Genomic DNA, 12,094 nt, shown 5'->3' on the forward strand with positions numbered 1-12,094 from the left:
ATTAGTTAAACATGACTCAACAATTTACGATTGGGCCGGCCCATAAGTAGAAACGACAAAAATAAAATAAAATAAAAATATCTGGGAAATAAAAACCAACCAAAAAAAAACGCAACACGCATGCTAGCGTATACCGTTCACTTCAATGGCCGACCAGACCGAAGCGCCACCGCCGGGTCAGAATCCCGTAGATCACGATGATCAGAAGGCGGACGACGATCCGTCCTCGACGGTCCTCGATCTCACCAGCTTTCAGCTCCACGACCTCGACTCGGTCGAGTTACCGCCGAGTCTAACAGAGTTAGACCTGACGGCGAACCGCCTCACCATTTTGGACCCTCGGATTGCGACCCTCTCCAACCTCAAAAAGCTCTCTCTCCGCCAGAACCTTATCGAAGACGCCGCCGTCGAACCGATCTCCTGCTGGGACGCCCTCTCCGGTCTCGAGGTAAATAAAAAAAATTAAGTGTTTTTCTCGGCGGTTTGTCTGGTTCCCGGGCAAATAAATTAAATGTGATTTTCTCGGTGATTTGATTGGTTCCCGGGAAAATAAGATTGAATGTGATTTTCTTGGCTGTCTGTTTGGTTCCCGGGAAAATTAACAGTTTTGAGGGATGCAGGAGTTGGTGCTGAGGGATAATAAGCTCGGAAAAATACCTGATGTCAGCATATTCACGAAGCTTCTGGTTTTCGACGTTTCGTTCAACGAGATTACGTCGTTACATGGATTGTCCAAGGTCACCAGTACCCTCAAGGAGCTTTACGTGTCGAAAAATGAAGTCACCAAGATTGAAGAAATTGAGCACCTCCACGAGCTTCTGATTCTCGAGCTCGGTTCGAATCGATTGCGGGTTAGTTCTATTGAGCGTATGAGATTATGTACATGGAAAATTATTGATAGTGTAGCAAAACTAGCATCCAGCTTGTTATGATTGTGTGACGAAATGCAAATCAGGTGATGGAGAATTTGCAGAACTTGACAAAGTTGCAGGAGCTGTGGCTGGGGCGGAATCGGATTAAGGTGGTGAATTTGTGCGGGTTGAAATGCATCAAGAAGCTGAGCTTGCAAAGCAATCGGTTAACTTCGATGGCGGGATTTGAGGTAAGTGATTTGCCACCACGATTTGTGTGAGATGGAAATCTCAAATGCATTTGTTGTATAAATATTGAAAATTTATATCGCTCCACCTTTTGCAGGAGTGCGTTGCTCTAGAGGAGTTGTACTTGAGCCATAATGGCATTTCGAAAATGGAAGGCCTCTCAACGTTAGTCAACCTACGTGTCCTGGATGTATCGAATAATAAGCTAACATCGGTGGAGGGTATAGAAAGCCTAACAATGTATGTATTAGACCTCTTTGTCGCTATTGGGTTTGATGTTGGTCTTGTCGGTTCTACCTTCTTATGGGAATCTTGTGTTATAGGTTAGAAGATCTATGGCTTAATGACAACAGCATAGAGTCACTTGAAGGCTTTGCCGAGGTTCTTGCTGGTTCAAGAGAGAAGCTCACTACCATCTATCTTGAAAAAAACCCATGTGTATGTTTATCTGTAACCTGCAAACGTACTATATTTTAAGTTTTACTGTTGTATTCATTTAACATGCTTAGATTCCGTTTAAGGAAGTTTAAAATTATGTGTTCATAAATGCCAAGTGGTGCGAGAGTTCATGCAAGTCTAATGCTTTGGTCAAATAAGTATAGTGGTGAAACGTACTACCAGCTGCAGCAATATTCTGATATACATACATGTCTGTTGAAAGTGCAGAGTCCGTTAGATAAAAAGGAAGAATAGTGGTTGTGAGATTTCGTAGGTGTGGATCAGCTGATATATATATATATATATAAATGTTTACATCCTTTAGGGTTAGCATGAAGGCAAACCATACTTTGTGTCTATGAACTGGCGTATGGTAAATGATTGAGAAGAATTATTAATTTTAAGTAACGAAGAAGAGTAGAAGACTGTTAAACAGATAACGACAACGTGCATAAATATATGATTGGTTCTGTATTCCTTTCTGTGTTGATATGCTTTGTTTGGTTTGTTGATAAATGTGTTTCATATGCTTAAAATTATTTATATTTGGTCATGCATCTCGTATTGCAGGCAAAGTCTCCAAACTATGCTACTACCCTGAGACAAATCTTCCCAAATATCGAGCAAATTGATTCTCATATGTTTGCATAAAAGTTTTCATGGCTTCAGCTCTCTCAACATAATTTTCATGGAGCACCACCAGAATACAAAATTACAATGTAGGTATTCTTTCTCGACTATGTCCCAGTGGTTATGGCATTGCCTCCTCAAAATGAACTTATTTGTAATGTTCGAGTTTTCATGGATGTTGTTTGCAGGTAAACTGTTGCTTGGGAGGCTGCTTCCGGAGTGCCAGAGTGCCGAATTTGAAAAGAGACTCCGCAAAATAGTGATAGATTTCGATATCATGGATGGCTCAAGAAATCACTCGAAAATTGATTAAAACGAATTTTCCGTGTTGTTTTCTGAAGTTATTTAAACCACCCTCCTCTTACTTCTTTTCCTTTCAATCCTTCTAATTTATGTGTGTAATGTTGAATCTATCAGTTATCAGTCCTTAGTGCATGACTTTTTGATTGCATCATTTCTGGATGCCGAGAAGGTGCTTTAAACTTACAGATGTAATACAAGATTTACTTCTCCCTCAACCTCCACATCGCCGAGAAATTTTTTAGTGTATCGACGACACGATCCTATTCAAGTGTCGCCGGTGTGTCGTTGGCACACCGAAAATCTCTTCGCAATGCCATTTCATTGTTGATCTGTCATCCGTGCACACTCGTACGTTGCGCGTTGTGTATTCGCAACGTTCTATCACACATTCTTTACCTTATAAAGCAACCCGAGGAGTGCATGATGGCTTTTTCGGAATCAAAACTCCGGGATTTTGCAATACCTATGAAATATTCCAAAGAGATCGAACGAAATTTTGCGTTCAGTCACATAAAGTAGGGATACGCAACCAAAAACTGCATCAAAGAAAATTGTAAAAACATCTTACAAATAGAAGTATGAACGTTTATCTACACAAACTTAGGCAGCCAAATGCTGTCAAGAACTAAAGAGCTACAGTCATAACTGTCCAGGAGACCAAAATAGACACGTAAATTTAAAGAGTTAATACAGATCAACTTTGAAAAAGGCAGTTCCGAACAGCTTAGCGACCCCTTTCAAAGCCAATACGAGTTCTGCTGGAGCCTCCTTCATAGTCATCTCGCATGGAAGAGCCGCCACTTGCTCTCATTGTTCCTCCTGTTCCAACCTTATCAAGCGCTTTCTTGCCGCCCTTCTTCACCTCTGTCAAGAACTGGTCAAGACCAAATGGATCAGCTTCTTCCACAGCATCCTTCTCAAACTCGACTGGTCTATCCCTTGGCCCTGCCCTCTCAGCAGCTCCTCCAAATCCTCTGTCGGGTTTGAAGCGATCAGTCTTCATAATCTTATCCAACTGCTCATCAGCGCCGCCATACATTTCACCTATCAACATCCTTTTTAGGCCTGTATAGAGTTGAGAGTGTCGGCTGAGCAGTAAACAAGCCTTTGTCGTAAACATTGTACTGGTCATCAGTGGCAAACCCGGAGTCCATTCCTTTCTCCTGGTTGAATAGCCTCTGATCATACATAACTTCTCCCCCTTTGCCTGCTCCCGCTGAAGCCATGCCAAGAGCAACTTTCTCGCTAATATCACGATCTCTATCTCTCGTAATTTTACTTTTCTTCCCCACTGCTACATCTTTGGCCTCCAACCTTCTCTCCCTTTCTCTCTCTTTGCGCCGCTCTTCGCGGATCTTGTCCCGCCCGATCCTCTCTTCTTTTTCTCTCGTCTCCTTTGGATAATCCATTTCCTTTTCCCTTGTTGGACGCTCATAATCCCCTCTCATATCAGTATCCATGGCTGTTCTGTCAGAAACCATTGGAACAGCCGCAGGGGGCGCAGCACCTGTTCTCTCAGAACGAGCTTTCTGAGCTAATGCCCTCAACTCCTGCTCTTTCTTTTCCTTCTCCTTCATCAACATTTCCTTCTGAACTTTAGATCTCATAGCAACTGCCTCTCTAGCCTTCTGCTCCGCAACATACAAAGACTCAGAGAGCTTTGCAAAATTATCATTAATCTGAACATCTTGAAGGCCTCTCCCATCAGCTGCAAGACGTTTGTCCAATGGAATTGTATACCCTTTCGGGTTCTTCCAGTTTGAAATACAAGGTGGAATCTTCCAATCCTGCTGGTCTTTCACAGTCACCGGCCGAGGAGGGGAATGCATGACCGGGACAGGTGGGGATCCAGAAGCCCTTGGAACACGCTTATGCTTGAACTTTGGAGGCTCAAGTGGGTCCACAGGCATCTCGTTCATCATGATAATCCTCTCCTTGGCACCAGAATTAAATGCCTCCGATTTCTGTGACGGTTTATACTTGATATATTGCGATTCTGACGACTGCTTGGCCACATTTTTCGGCTGTGCAGCGCTCAATCTCACATTCACAATCTTCTCAAGCGCAGCTTTTGTTTCTGCCGTCGTTTCTTCAATCGCCTTCTGCTCCTCCTCATCCTCTTCCATCTCCTCTTCCGCATCCTTCAAAATTTTTGGCACAATATCCTTATGCTGAGAATACACAATCTTTCTCGAGTTCTCATTCTGCTTAACAATAGCATCATACGCAATCTCCCCATTCGCATCAACCGAAACTGGAAGAATCTTCGTCCCAGGTTTCGACAACTTGTCCCTGCCCATGCCAAGAGGGTACTGAGCAATGTGAATCTCTGGGAAAGCCCCGCCTTCCCCGAAATCCTCCACCTTCCTAGGAACAAAGCCTTGACGCTTCAAGTACTGAGGCACAGGATTAGGTTTAACGACAGCTGCAGATCTTTCTGCCTCGGCAGAACTGAACCGCTGCTTGAACCACGGATCGTTCGAGTGGTCGTAATAAGTCGTTGTGGTTGCCGCCGGGGGCGGAATCAGCTCCTTCAGAGACGTCATGGTCGATAATCTCCTCCTCCTCCAACCCCAAACTGTTCCAATTTTACAAGGTACCAAAATAAATAAATAAAATTCAAAACTTTCGAATAACAAAAATTTTAAACTAAACAAATAAATCGAGTTCATAGATTCGAGTCGATACCCAATCAGATTGAACTCAAAGTATTCAAATTAACAATCAAATATTAATCAAAAAAGCAATAATTTACGATTAATTTACCCTAAGAACGCGATTAGAACACGAATTATGAAAAACCCTAAGCTTCGATCGGGCGAAAAATAAGAACAAATTGAATTGGAAAAATAAAATAGCGGAGGGAAAGAATCGAATGCGAACCTGATTGGCAGCGTTAGGGTTTCTGAGATGAGATTTTTTTTTTTTTTGGTTTTTTGGAAAACGTTTCTGAGATGAGTTTGGGCGGTGGTTTAATGGATGACTGAGTTGATATAAAAGGTCAATTTGCACTAATAGTCCCTGTAAGTATTTGGATTTCATTTTTGTCCCTATAACTTTTTTTATTATTATTTTCCCTTGGAGTTTAGTTTTGTTTGCATTTTAAATGAGTTGATATTTTCATTCTTGTCCACGTCATCATTACTTTGAAAGGAAAAGGAATCCTCAGATTCTTTCTATCAAATTCACCAATCTGAACCCTTGAAATTTGATCTAACGGTTAAAGTTATTATAACTTTTAAATGGCCCATGTTTTTAGCCGGTGAATCAAATTTTAAAGGCCTGTATTGGTAGATTTGGTGGAAGAGATACGGAGATGATCCTTGTCCATTTTGAAAAAACCTAGTTGGATGCAAGGAACTTGTATCTCAATTTAATAAGAGCTTTCATCCTTATTCACAGTTTATTAGTTTTGATTTCATTTTCGATTTCTCCTTCACTCCTATACCCCCTTTGAGATATGAGTCGGAAAAGTTCTAGTTTATGTTAAAGAAAAATGAAATTACATCGATGAACGTGAAAATTGAGATAAACTACAAAGATTATTAGTGTGATATCCTTTTAATTTGGGGACATGGTTCATATATATCTTAGTTCGTTCCGCTTCACCTATGTCAAAAAGTCAAAAAGAAGCATTTGTTTGATTTGATCCAATCCATATTCGATTTGGGGTGGAACCAAGATAATTTTTTCTCTGTTGGACTTGTCAAATCATTTACTTGAAGCTCAAGCTATAAGTTTACTCCTCCAGATAACTTCTTCCATTGCCGAATGTGTTGCTTTAGATATGTAGGAGCTGTAATGGAGCCATATATATCTCAGTTGCGATTTGTTCAAGAGAGAAGCTCGCCCTCTCAGTTGTGATTCGTTCAAGAGAGAAGCTCGCTCTCTCTCAGTTGCGATTTGTTCAAGATTGAAGCTCACTCACTCGGTTGCAGTTCGTTTAAGATTTTCTAAATTGTGTTAATAGTACTTACTGTTGATATTTTCCTTTTTACTTCAGTTTTTATGGGGTAACGTTGTTTAATCCTTGTCCTTGGTATGTTGTATATATCAGTTTTGGATGCTGAGAAGTGGCCTTGGATTAACAAGTTTGATGTTTCAATATATAGCTCCTTGCTATGCATGCCATTGTTGATTTGATGGTATACGTTCCAGTATGGTGCGTTAACGAGAAGGACTTTCATGGCAACGATCCATGTCACGGGTTCTAGCTCGCTTGAACGGCTGTATCTAAAACACCACATGGCCATGACTCCTGCAGTAGACCTGACCAAGTCCTGTCAACAACAATATCAACAAAGTAGTCTTCCAAGCACTTGAAATTACCTATAACTTAGATTTTTCATGAAATATAGGTTAATTTTAGGATTGAATTCCCTCGAATATGACTAAAAATTAAAATAAAAGTTAGGTTCTTAGTGTTTGGAATCAGCTTACACGAAAAGTGGAGATGCACTTTCTGCAATCCTGCACTGATGAAGAGCAAGAAGAATAAGAAATAATAGGATGAAAACATATTTAAAAAAAAAAATCTGTTAAATAAAAACTGAAAACAATTCCAAACAAACAAAAATGCAAAAACAAACATCCTCCAAATAAAAAGTACGAGCAATTAACTTTCACAACCCAATCAGGTGGATCACATTCAGAAAAGCTTGATACGAGTTCTTCTTTTGGAGCCCGTTTGATAACCATCTTGTATCGAAGACCTCCAAGCACTTGCTCTCATTGTCCCTCCTGTTTTAACCTTGTCCGTGGCTTTCTTGCCCTTGTTCTTCATCTTTGTCATTAACCGGTCTAGACCAAATATATCGGCTTCAGACTCGACAGGTCCATCTCTTCTCTCTGACGCCCTCTCAGCAGTTCCTTCAAAACCTTTGTCCGGTTTGAAGCGATCAGTCTTCATAATCTTATCCAACTGCTCATCAGCGCCACCATACATTTCGCTATCAACATCTTTTTTCGGCCTGTACAAAGTTGAGAGCATCAGCTGAGCAGCAAACAAGCCCTTGTCATATATATTGTACTGGTCATCTGTGGCAAAACCGGAGTCCATTCCTTTCTCCTGGTTGAACAGCCTCTGATCATACATAACTTCTCCCCCTCCGCTGCCTGCACCTCCAACATTAGCCATGCCTAGGGCAACTTTCTCGCTAACATCCCGATCTCTATCTCTTGTAACCCTACTCTTCTTCCCCGTTGCGCCATTTTTTGCCTCCAACCTTCTCTTCCTTTCCCTCTCTACATGCATCTCCTTGCGAATCTTGTTCCGCTCCAACCTCCCTTCTCTTTCCTCCCTTGTCTCCTTTGGCATATCGATCTCCATTCCTGCTTTGCCAGATGGATCAATGGATAACGATACGCCGCCAACTCTTTCAAAACGAGCCTTCCGAGCTAATTCCCTAAACTCCTGCTCCTTCCTTTCCTTCTCCTTGATAATAATTTCTTCGAGAACTTTAGATCTCATAGTCACTGCCTCTGTAGCCTTCTTCTCCGCTACATACAAAGCCTCTGAAAACTTGTCAAACTTATCGTAATTCACCTGAACATCTTCAAGCCCTCTCCCATCAGCCGCAAGACGTTTGTCCAACGGAATTGTATACCCTTTTGGGTTCTTCCAGTTCGAAATACACGGAGGAATCTTCCAGCCCTTCTTGTCCTTCTCACTCACCGGTCGAGGAGGTGAATGCATGACCGACACGGGTGGGGAACCGGAAGGCCTAGGAACACGCTTGTGCTTAAACTTCGAAGGCTCTAGTGGGTCGACTAGCATCTCTACCATCTTTATCATCCTCTCCTTGGCGCCAGAATTAAATGCCGCTGATTTCTGCGACGACCTGTACTTGATCAGTTTCGAGTCTGTCGACTGCTTTGCCACGTTGTTCGGTTGTGCAGCGCCCAATTTCACATTCACAATCTTCTCCAGGGCCGCTCTCGTTTCCGCTGTAGTTTCTTCAACCTCCTTCTGAAACTCCTCGTCCTCATCTTTCTCGATCATCTCCTCATCCTCATTCTTCAAAATTTTCGGCACGAGATCCTTGTATTGGGAGTAGACAATTTTTTTCGAGTTCTCGTTCTGCTTAACAATGGCATCATCCGCAATTTTCCCGTCGTCATGAACTAAAACTGGAAGAATACTCGTTCCAGATTTCGACATGTCCCTGCCCATGCCGAGAGGGTACTGAGCTATGTGAACCTCCGGGAACGCACCGCCGTCGCCAAAGTCCTCTATCTTCCTAGGAACAGACCCTTTACGCTTCAGGTATTGAGGTATAGGGTTATGTTTGACGACAGCAGCAGCAGGTCTTTCTGCCGCCGCGGCAGAACCGCTATAGCGCTGCTTGACCCACGGATCATTCGGGTGATCGTAGAAAGTCGCTGCGATCGCCGCCGGACGCGGAAGAAGCTGTTTCAGAGCCATCACGTGTTGAGAATCAATGTCATTTGTAGGTGAAGTAAGTGTGTGAGGTAGGTGAAGTAAGTGTGTGAGGTTGGTGAAGTAAGTGAAGGTTGTAGGTGAAGTAGGTGGATGTTGTAGGTGAAGTAAGTGTGTGAGGTTGGTGAAGTAAGTGGAGGTTGTAGGTGAAGTAGGTGGATGTTGTAGGTGAAGTAAGTGTGTGGTGTAGCTTTCATTTGGTTTGCTATAAATACCCAAGTCCCCAAGCATTGTATATCATCCAAGGAAAAACAAAGGCTAGAGCTAAATAAGAAAAGCTTTGCTAATTAGTTTGTTTTGTGAGTTTTCTTTAAGAGTGTGCTCTATTTTCTTCTTCTTGGGATCATTAGAGTTATCTTGGATACTATTTTTATTCAACAATTGGTATCAGAGCCAAGTCGGTCAGGGATCGTTCTTGGTAGAGCATTGGTTGTAAAGTCTCTTGAAATTCCGAGTATGCTCTGTGGTTGCAGTTTTGACTGATCTTCCACATCAGAAAAAATTTCTTGAGATTATTGATGGGGTCATCACAAACCTTGAGAGGGAGCTTCTTTGTGTCGAGAGTAGTGTATTACTCTGCACGGTAGTCACTCAAGCTTGTTCGGTGTAGTCAAAGTCTTGCCGATACGATGGGTGATCTTCAAGTTGTTGGAGGAACCAAGAAGCTCAACAATCAAAACTATAACACGTGGGCAACGTGTATAGAGTCTTACCTTCAAGGTCAAGACTTGTGGGAGGTTGTCGGTGGTAGTGAAGCTACACAACCGGCAGCGGAAGATGCTAACGGCGTCTTGCGGAAGTGGAAAATTAAAGCAGGCAAATCAATGTTTGCCTTAAAGACCACAATAGAAGAAGAAATGTTGGAGCACATTCGGGATGCTAAAACGCCAAAGGAAGCATGGGACACTTTTGTTACACTCTTTTCGAAGAGGAACGATACAAAATTGCAACTTCTCGAGAATGAGCTGCTATCGATGGTACAACGCGACATGACGATTGCCCAGTACTTTCACAAGGTGAAGTCGATATGCCGCGAAATTTCAGAATTAGATCCAACAGCTCCTATTGGGGAAACCAGGATGAAGAGAATAATTATCCATGGTTTGAGACCCGAATATCGAGGGTTCATTGCCGCTATACAAGGATGGCCGACACAACCATCGCTTGTTGAGATTGAAAATTTGCTTGCAAGTCAAGAAGCTATGGCCAAGCAAATGGGAGGAGTCTCACTGAAAAGTGAAGATGAAGCGCTCTACACCAAAAGTAAAGGCAACTTTAAGCAGCGTGCTGGTGGTGGATCTAAAAGAAATGGTGACAAGGAAAAAGGTCATCAAGGAGGAGGGAGTTCTCGGCCAGGGGGAGCTCAGAAGTATCACGGCAACCGTGGTCAGTCCCAGAATAATTAAAGATTTGAGGGCAAGTGTTACAATTGTGGAAAGAATGGCCACATGGTGAAGGATTGCTGGTTCAAAAGGCCTGCAGAAAGTAACGTCGCCAACTCAGAGAAGAAAATTGAAGATGATTGGGATGTCGTTGCGTCTCTAGCTGTGGAGGAAGAATGGGACGCAGAAGCATCATCTTGTTGGTGCTCAGAAAATGAGGCGTCACCTGACCCAAAAGAGTTTGAAGATACGTTGCAAGGGAAACCGGGAGACCAAGCTGCCCAAATCCAATCAAGTCCAGATGAGCCTGAAGATTTGCTTACTAGAGACGATGTCGACCAAGAAGTACCTAAGAGTCCTTGGCAAACAGGTGTGTACCAACAACCACAAGAAGTTAGACCTAGTAGAGTAGAAGTATCAACTCCACAATCACAACTAAGAAGGTCAACAAGAGTACGAAAGCTAAATCCTAAATATGATAATGCTGCCATAACTGATGGAGCACCAAAAGAACCTGAGGTGTTTAAAGAAGCATCACAGAGTTCTGAATAGATAAGAGCTATGGAAGAAGAAATCACTGCGCTTAAGCAGAATCAGACTTGGGATTTGGTGCCAAAGCCAAGGGATGTGAAACCCATATCCTGCAAATGGGTGTACAAGATAAAGCGTTATCCTGATGGTTCAGTTGAAAGGTACAAGGCTCGGTTGATGGCTCGAGGCTTCTCAAGGTATGTGTGGGTCTTCTTTATGAAAGAAAAATCTGACACATTCTCAAAGTTTAAAGAGTTCAGAGAGTCAGCCGAAGGAGAAGTGGGAAAGAAGATCCGTTGCCTGCGCATAGATAACGGGGGAGAATATAGCTCAAAAGTCTGTCGAAGTATGCTACATGCAAAGAACGTACCGGGAAGGTTTTGGGCTGAAGCAATGAGGACTGCAGCCTTTGTGATCAACAGACTTCCTCAACCAAGGTTAGGATTTGTTTCTCCCTTTGAGAATCTGTGGAACATGAAACCTACAGTTAGCTATTTTCGAGTATGTGGCTGTGTATGCTATGTATTTGTTCCTGATCATTTACGGAGCAAATTTGACAAGAAAACTGTTAGATGTATCTTTGTGGGATACGACAGCCAGAGAAAGGGGTGGAAATGTTGTGATCGAACAAGTGGAAGGTGCTACACTTCACGAAATGTGGTGTTTGATGAAGCGTCTTCTTGGTGGTCATCAGAGAAAGAGGTGCTACCAGACTCTAGAGAATTTGGAGAAAAGCTGCAACAGAAGATGGGGGAGTATACTATCCAACCCCCATTCAAAGATAAATTTCATGCCGTGGGTTCCAATTGAGCCTAAGAAGGCTTCGTCCGGCTGCAAGACGTAAAAGAAAGCGCTACTTGGGAGACAACCAATGCACTGAATAAAACAAAGCTTGTTCATTAATTTTCGAGAAATTACAAATGTATATAACAAAGAAAGAGAAAGGTGGAGCCTTCACAAGGGTTGTGTACGTGAGGCCCCACTACGTGGCAACACTCTCGGAGTAGGAGGCATCGGAGCAGGAGGCATCGGAGCAGAAGGCATCGGAGCAAGAGGCATCGGAGCGGAAGGCATCGGAGCAAGAGGCACCGAAGATAGATCATTCAAGGCCCCAAACCTTGGTGGAACGCTGGATGACCCAGGAAAGAGGTGCCTCTGGAAGAAAGCCGCAAGCCTTTGACGGTCATCAAGCTCATCTAGCTTCCTCTTCATGCCTGTCGAATAATTGTTGGCAAGCACGTGCAAACTTCGATTCTCGTGCTTAAGCTGTT

General features: G+C 42.8%; 3 protein-coding genes across 4 annotated transcripts; 1 reads left to right on the forward strand and 2 right to left on the reverse strand.

Annotated features, from left to right (window-relative positions):
• Nucleotides 1-99: 99 nt before the first annotated feature.
• LOC125469616 (protein phosphatase 1 regulatory inhibitor subunit PPP1R7 homolog) lies at nucleotides 100-2,686 on the forward strand. Of its 2 annotated transcripts, none has more exons than XM_048567199.1 (7): nucleotides 100-448; nucleotides 621-851; nucleotides 956-1,102; nucleotides 1,198-1,340; nucleotides 1,424-1,538; nucleotides 2,109-2,261; nucleotides 2,357-2,686. In XM_048567199.1, the coding sequence occupies exons 1-6, from the start codon at nucleotides 146-148 to the stop codon at nucleotides 2,187-2,189; spliced, it is 1,020 nt and encodes a 339-aa protein (XP_048423156.1). In that variant the 5' UTR covers nucleotides 100-145; the 3' UTR covers nucleotides 2,190-2,261; nucleotides 2,357-2,686. The 2 variants fall into 2 exon arrangements, with proteins under 2 accessions (XP_048423156.1, XP_048423155.1); XM_048567198.1 differs by having other exon boundaries at nucleotides 101-448; nucleotides 2,109-2,257.
• A 301-nt stretch (nucleotides 2,687-2,987) lies between these two features.
• LOC125469615 (SNW/SKI-interacting protein A-like) lies at nucleotides 2,988-5,459 on the reverse strand. The gene is given in 3 exon segments (XM_048567197.1): nucleotides 2,988-3,516; nucleotides 3,518-5,049; nucleotides 5,355-5,459. Coding segments are annotated over 2 exon segments (1,821 nt in total). The 5' UTR covers nucleotides 5,018-5,049; nucleotides 5,355-5,459; the 3' UTR covers nucleotides 2,988-3,195.
• A 1,230-nt stretch (nucleotides 5,460-6,689) lies between these two features.
• LOC125469574 (SNW/SKI-interacting protein A-like) lies at nucleotides 6,690-8,895 on the reverse strand. The gene has a single exon (XM_048566998.1). The coding sequence runs from the start codon at nucleotides 8,893-8,895 to the stop codon at nucleotides 7,120-7,122; it is 1,776 nt and encodes a 591-aa protein (XP_048422955.1). The 3' UTR covers nucleotides 6,690-7,119.
• Nucleotides 8,896-12,094: the final 3,199 nt, after the last annotated feature.

This window comes from the organism of the source record quoted next, unplaced genomic scaffold (assembly GCF_019419815.1).
Source record: "Pyrus x bretschneideri cultivar Hongxiangsu unplaced genomic scaffold, Pyrus_bretschneideri_v1 Contig44, whole genome shotgun sequence".
NCBI classification, from domain to species: domain Eukaryota; kingdom Viridiplantae; phylum Streptophyta; class Magnoliopsida; order Rosales; family Rosaceae; genus Pyrus; species Pyrus x bretschneideri.

Excerpts from the sequence above, each read along its gene's own strand:
- LOC125469574 (XM_048566998.1), bottom strand. The coding sequence starts at position 8,895 with ATGGCTCTGAAACAGCTTCTTCCGCGTCCGGCGGCGATCGCAGCGACT.
- LOC125469616 (XM_048567199.1), top strand. The coding sequence starts at position 146 with ATGGCCGACCAGACCGAAGCGCCACCGCCGGGTCAGAATCCCGTAGAT. Across the intron at positions 852-955 it reads TCGGTTCGAATCGATTGCGG|GTGATGGAGAATTTGCAGAA; the intron begins GTTAGTTCTATT and ends AATGCAAATCAG. Across the intron at positions 1,103-1,197 it reads CTTCGATGGCGGGATTTGAG|GAGTGCGTTGCTCTAGAGGA; the intron begins GTAAGTGATTTG and ends CACCTTTTGCAG.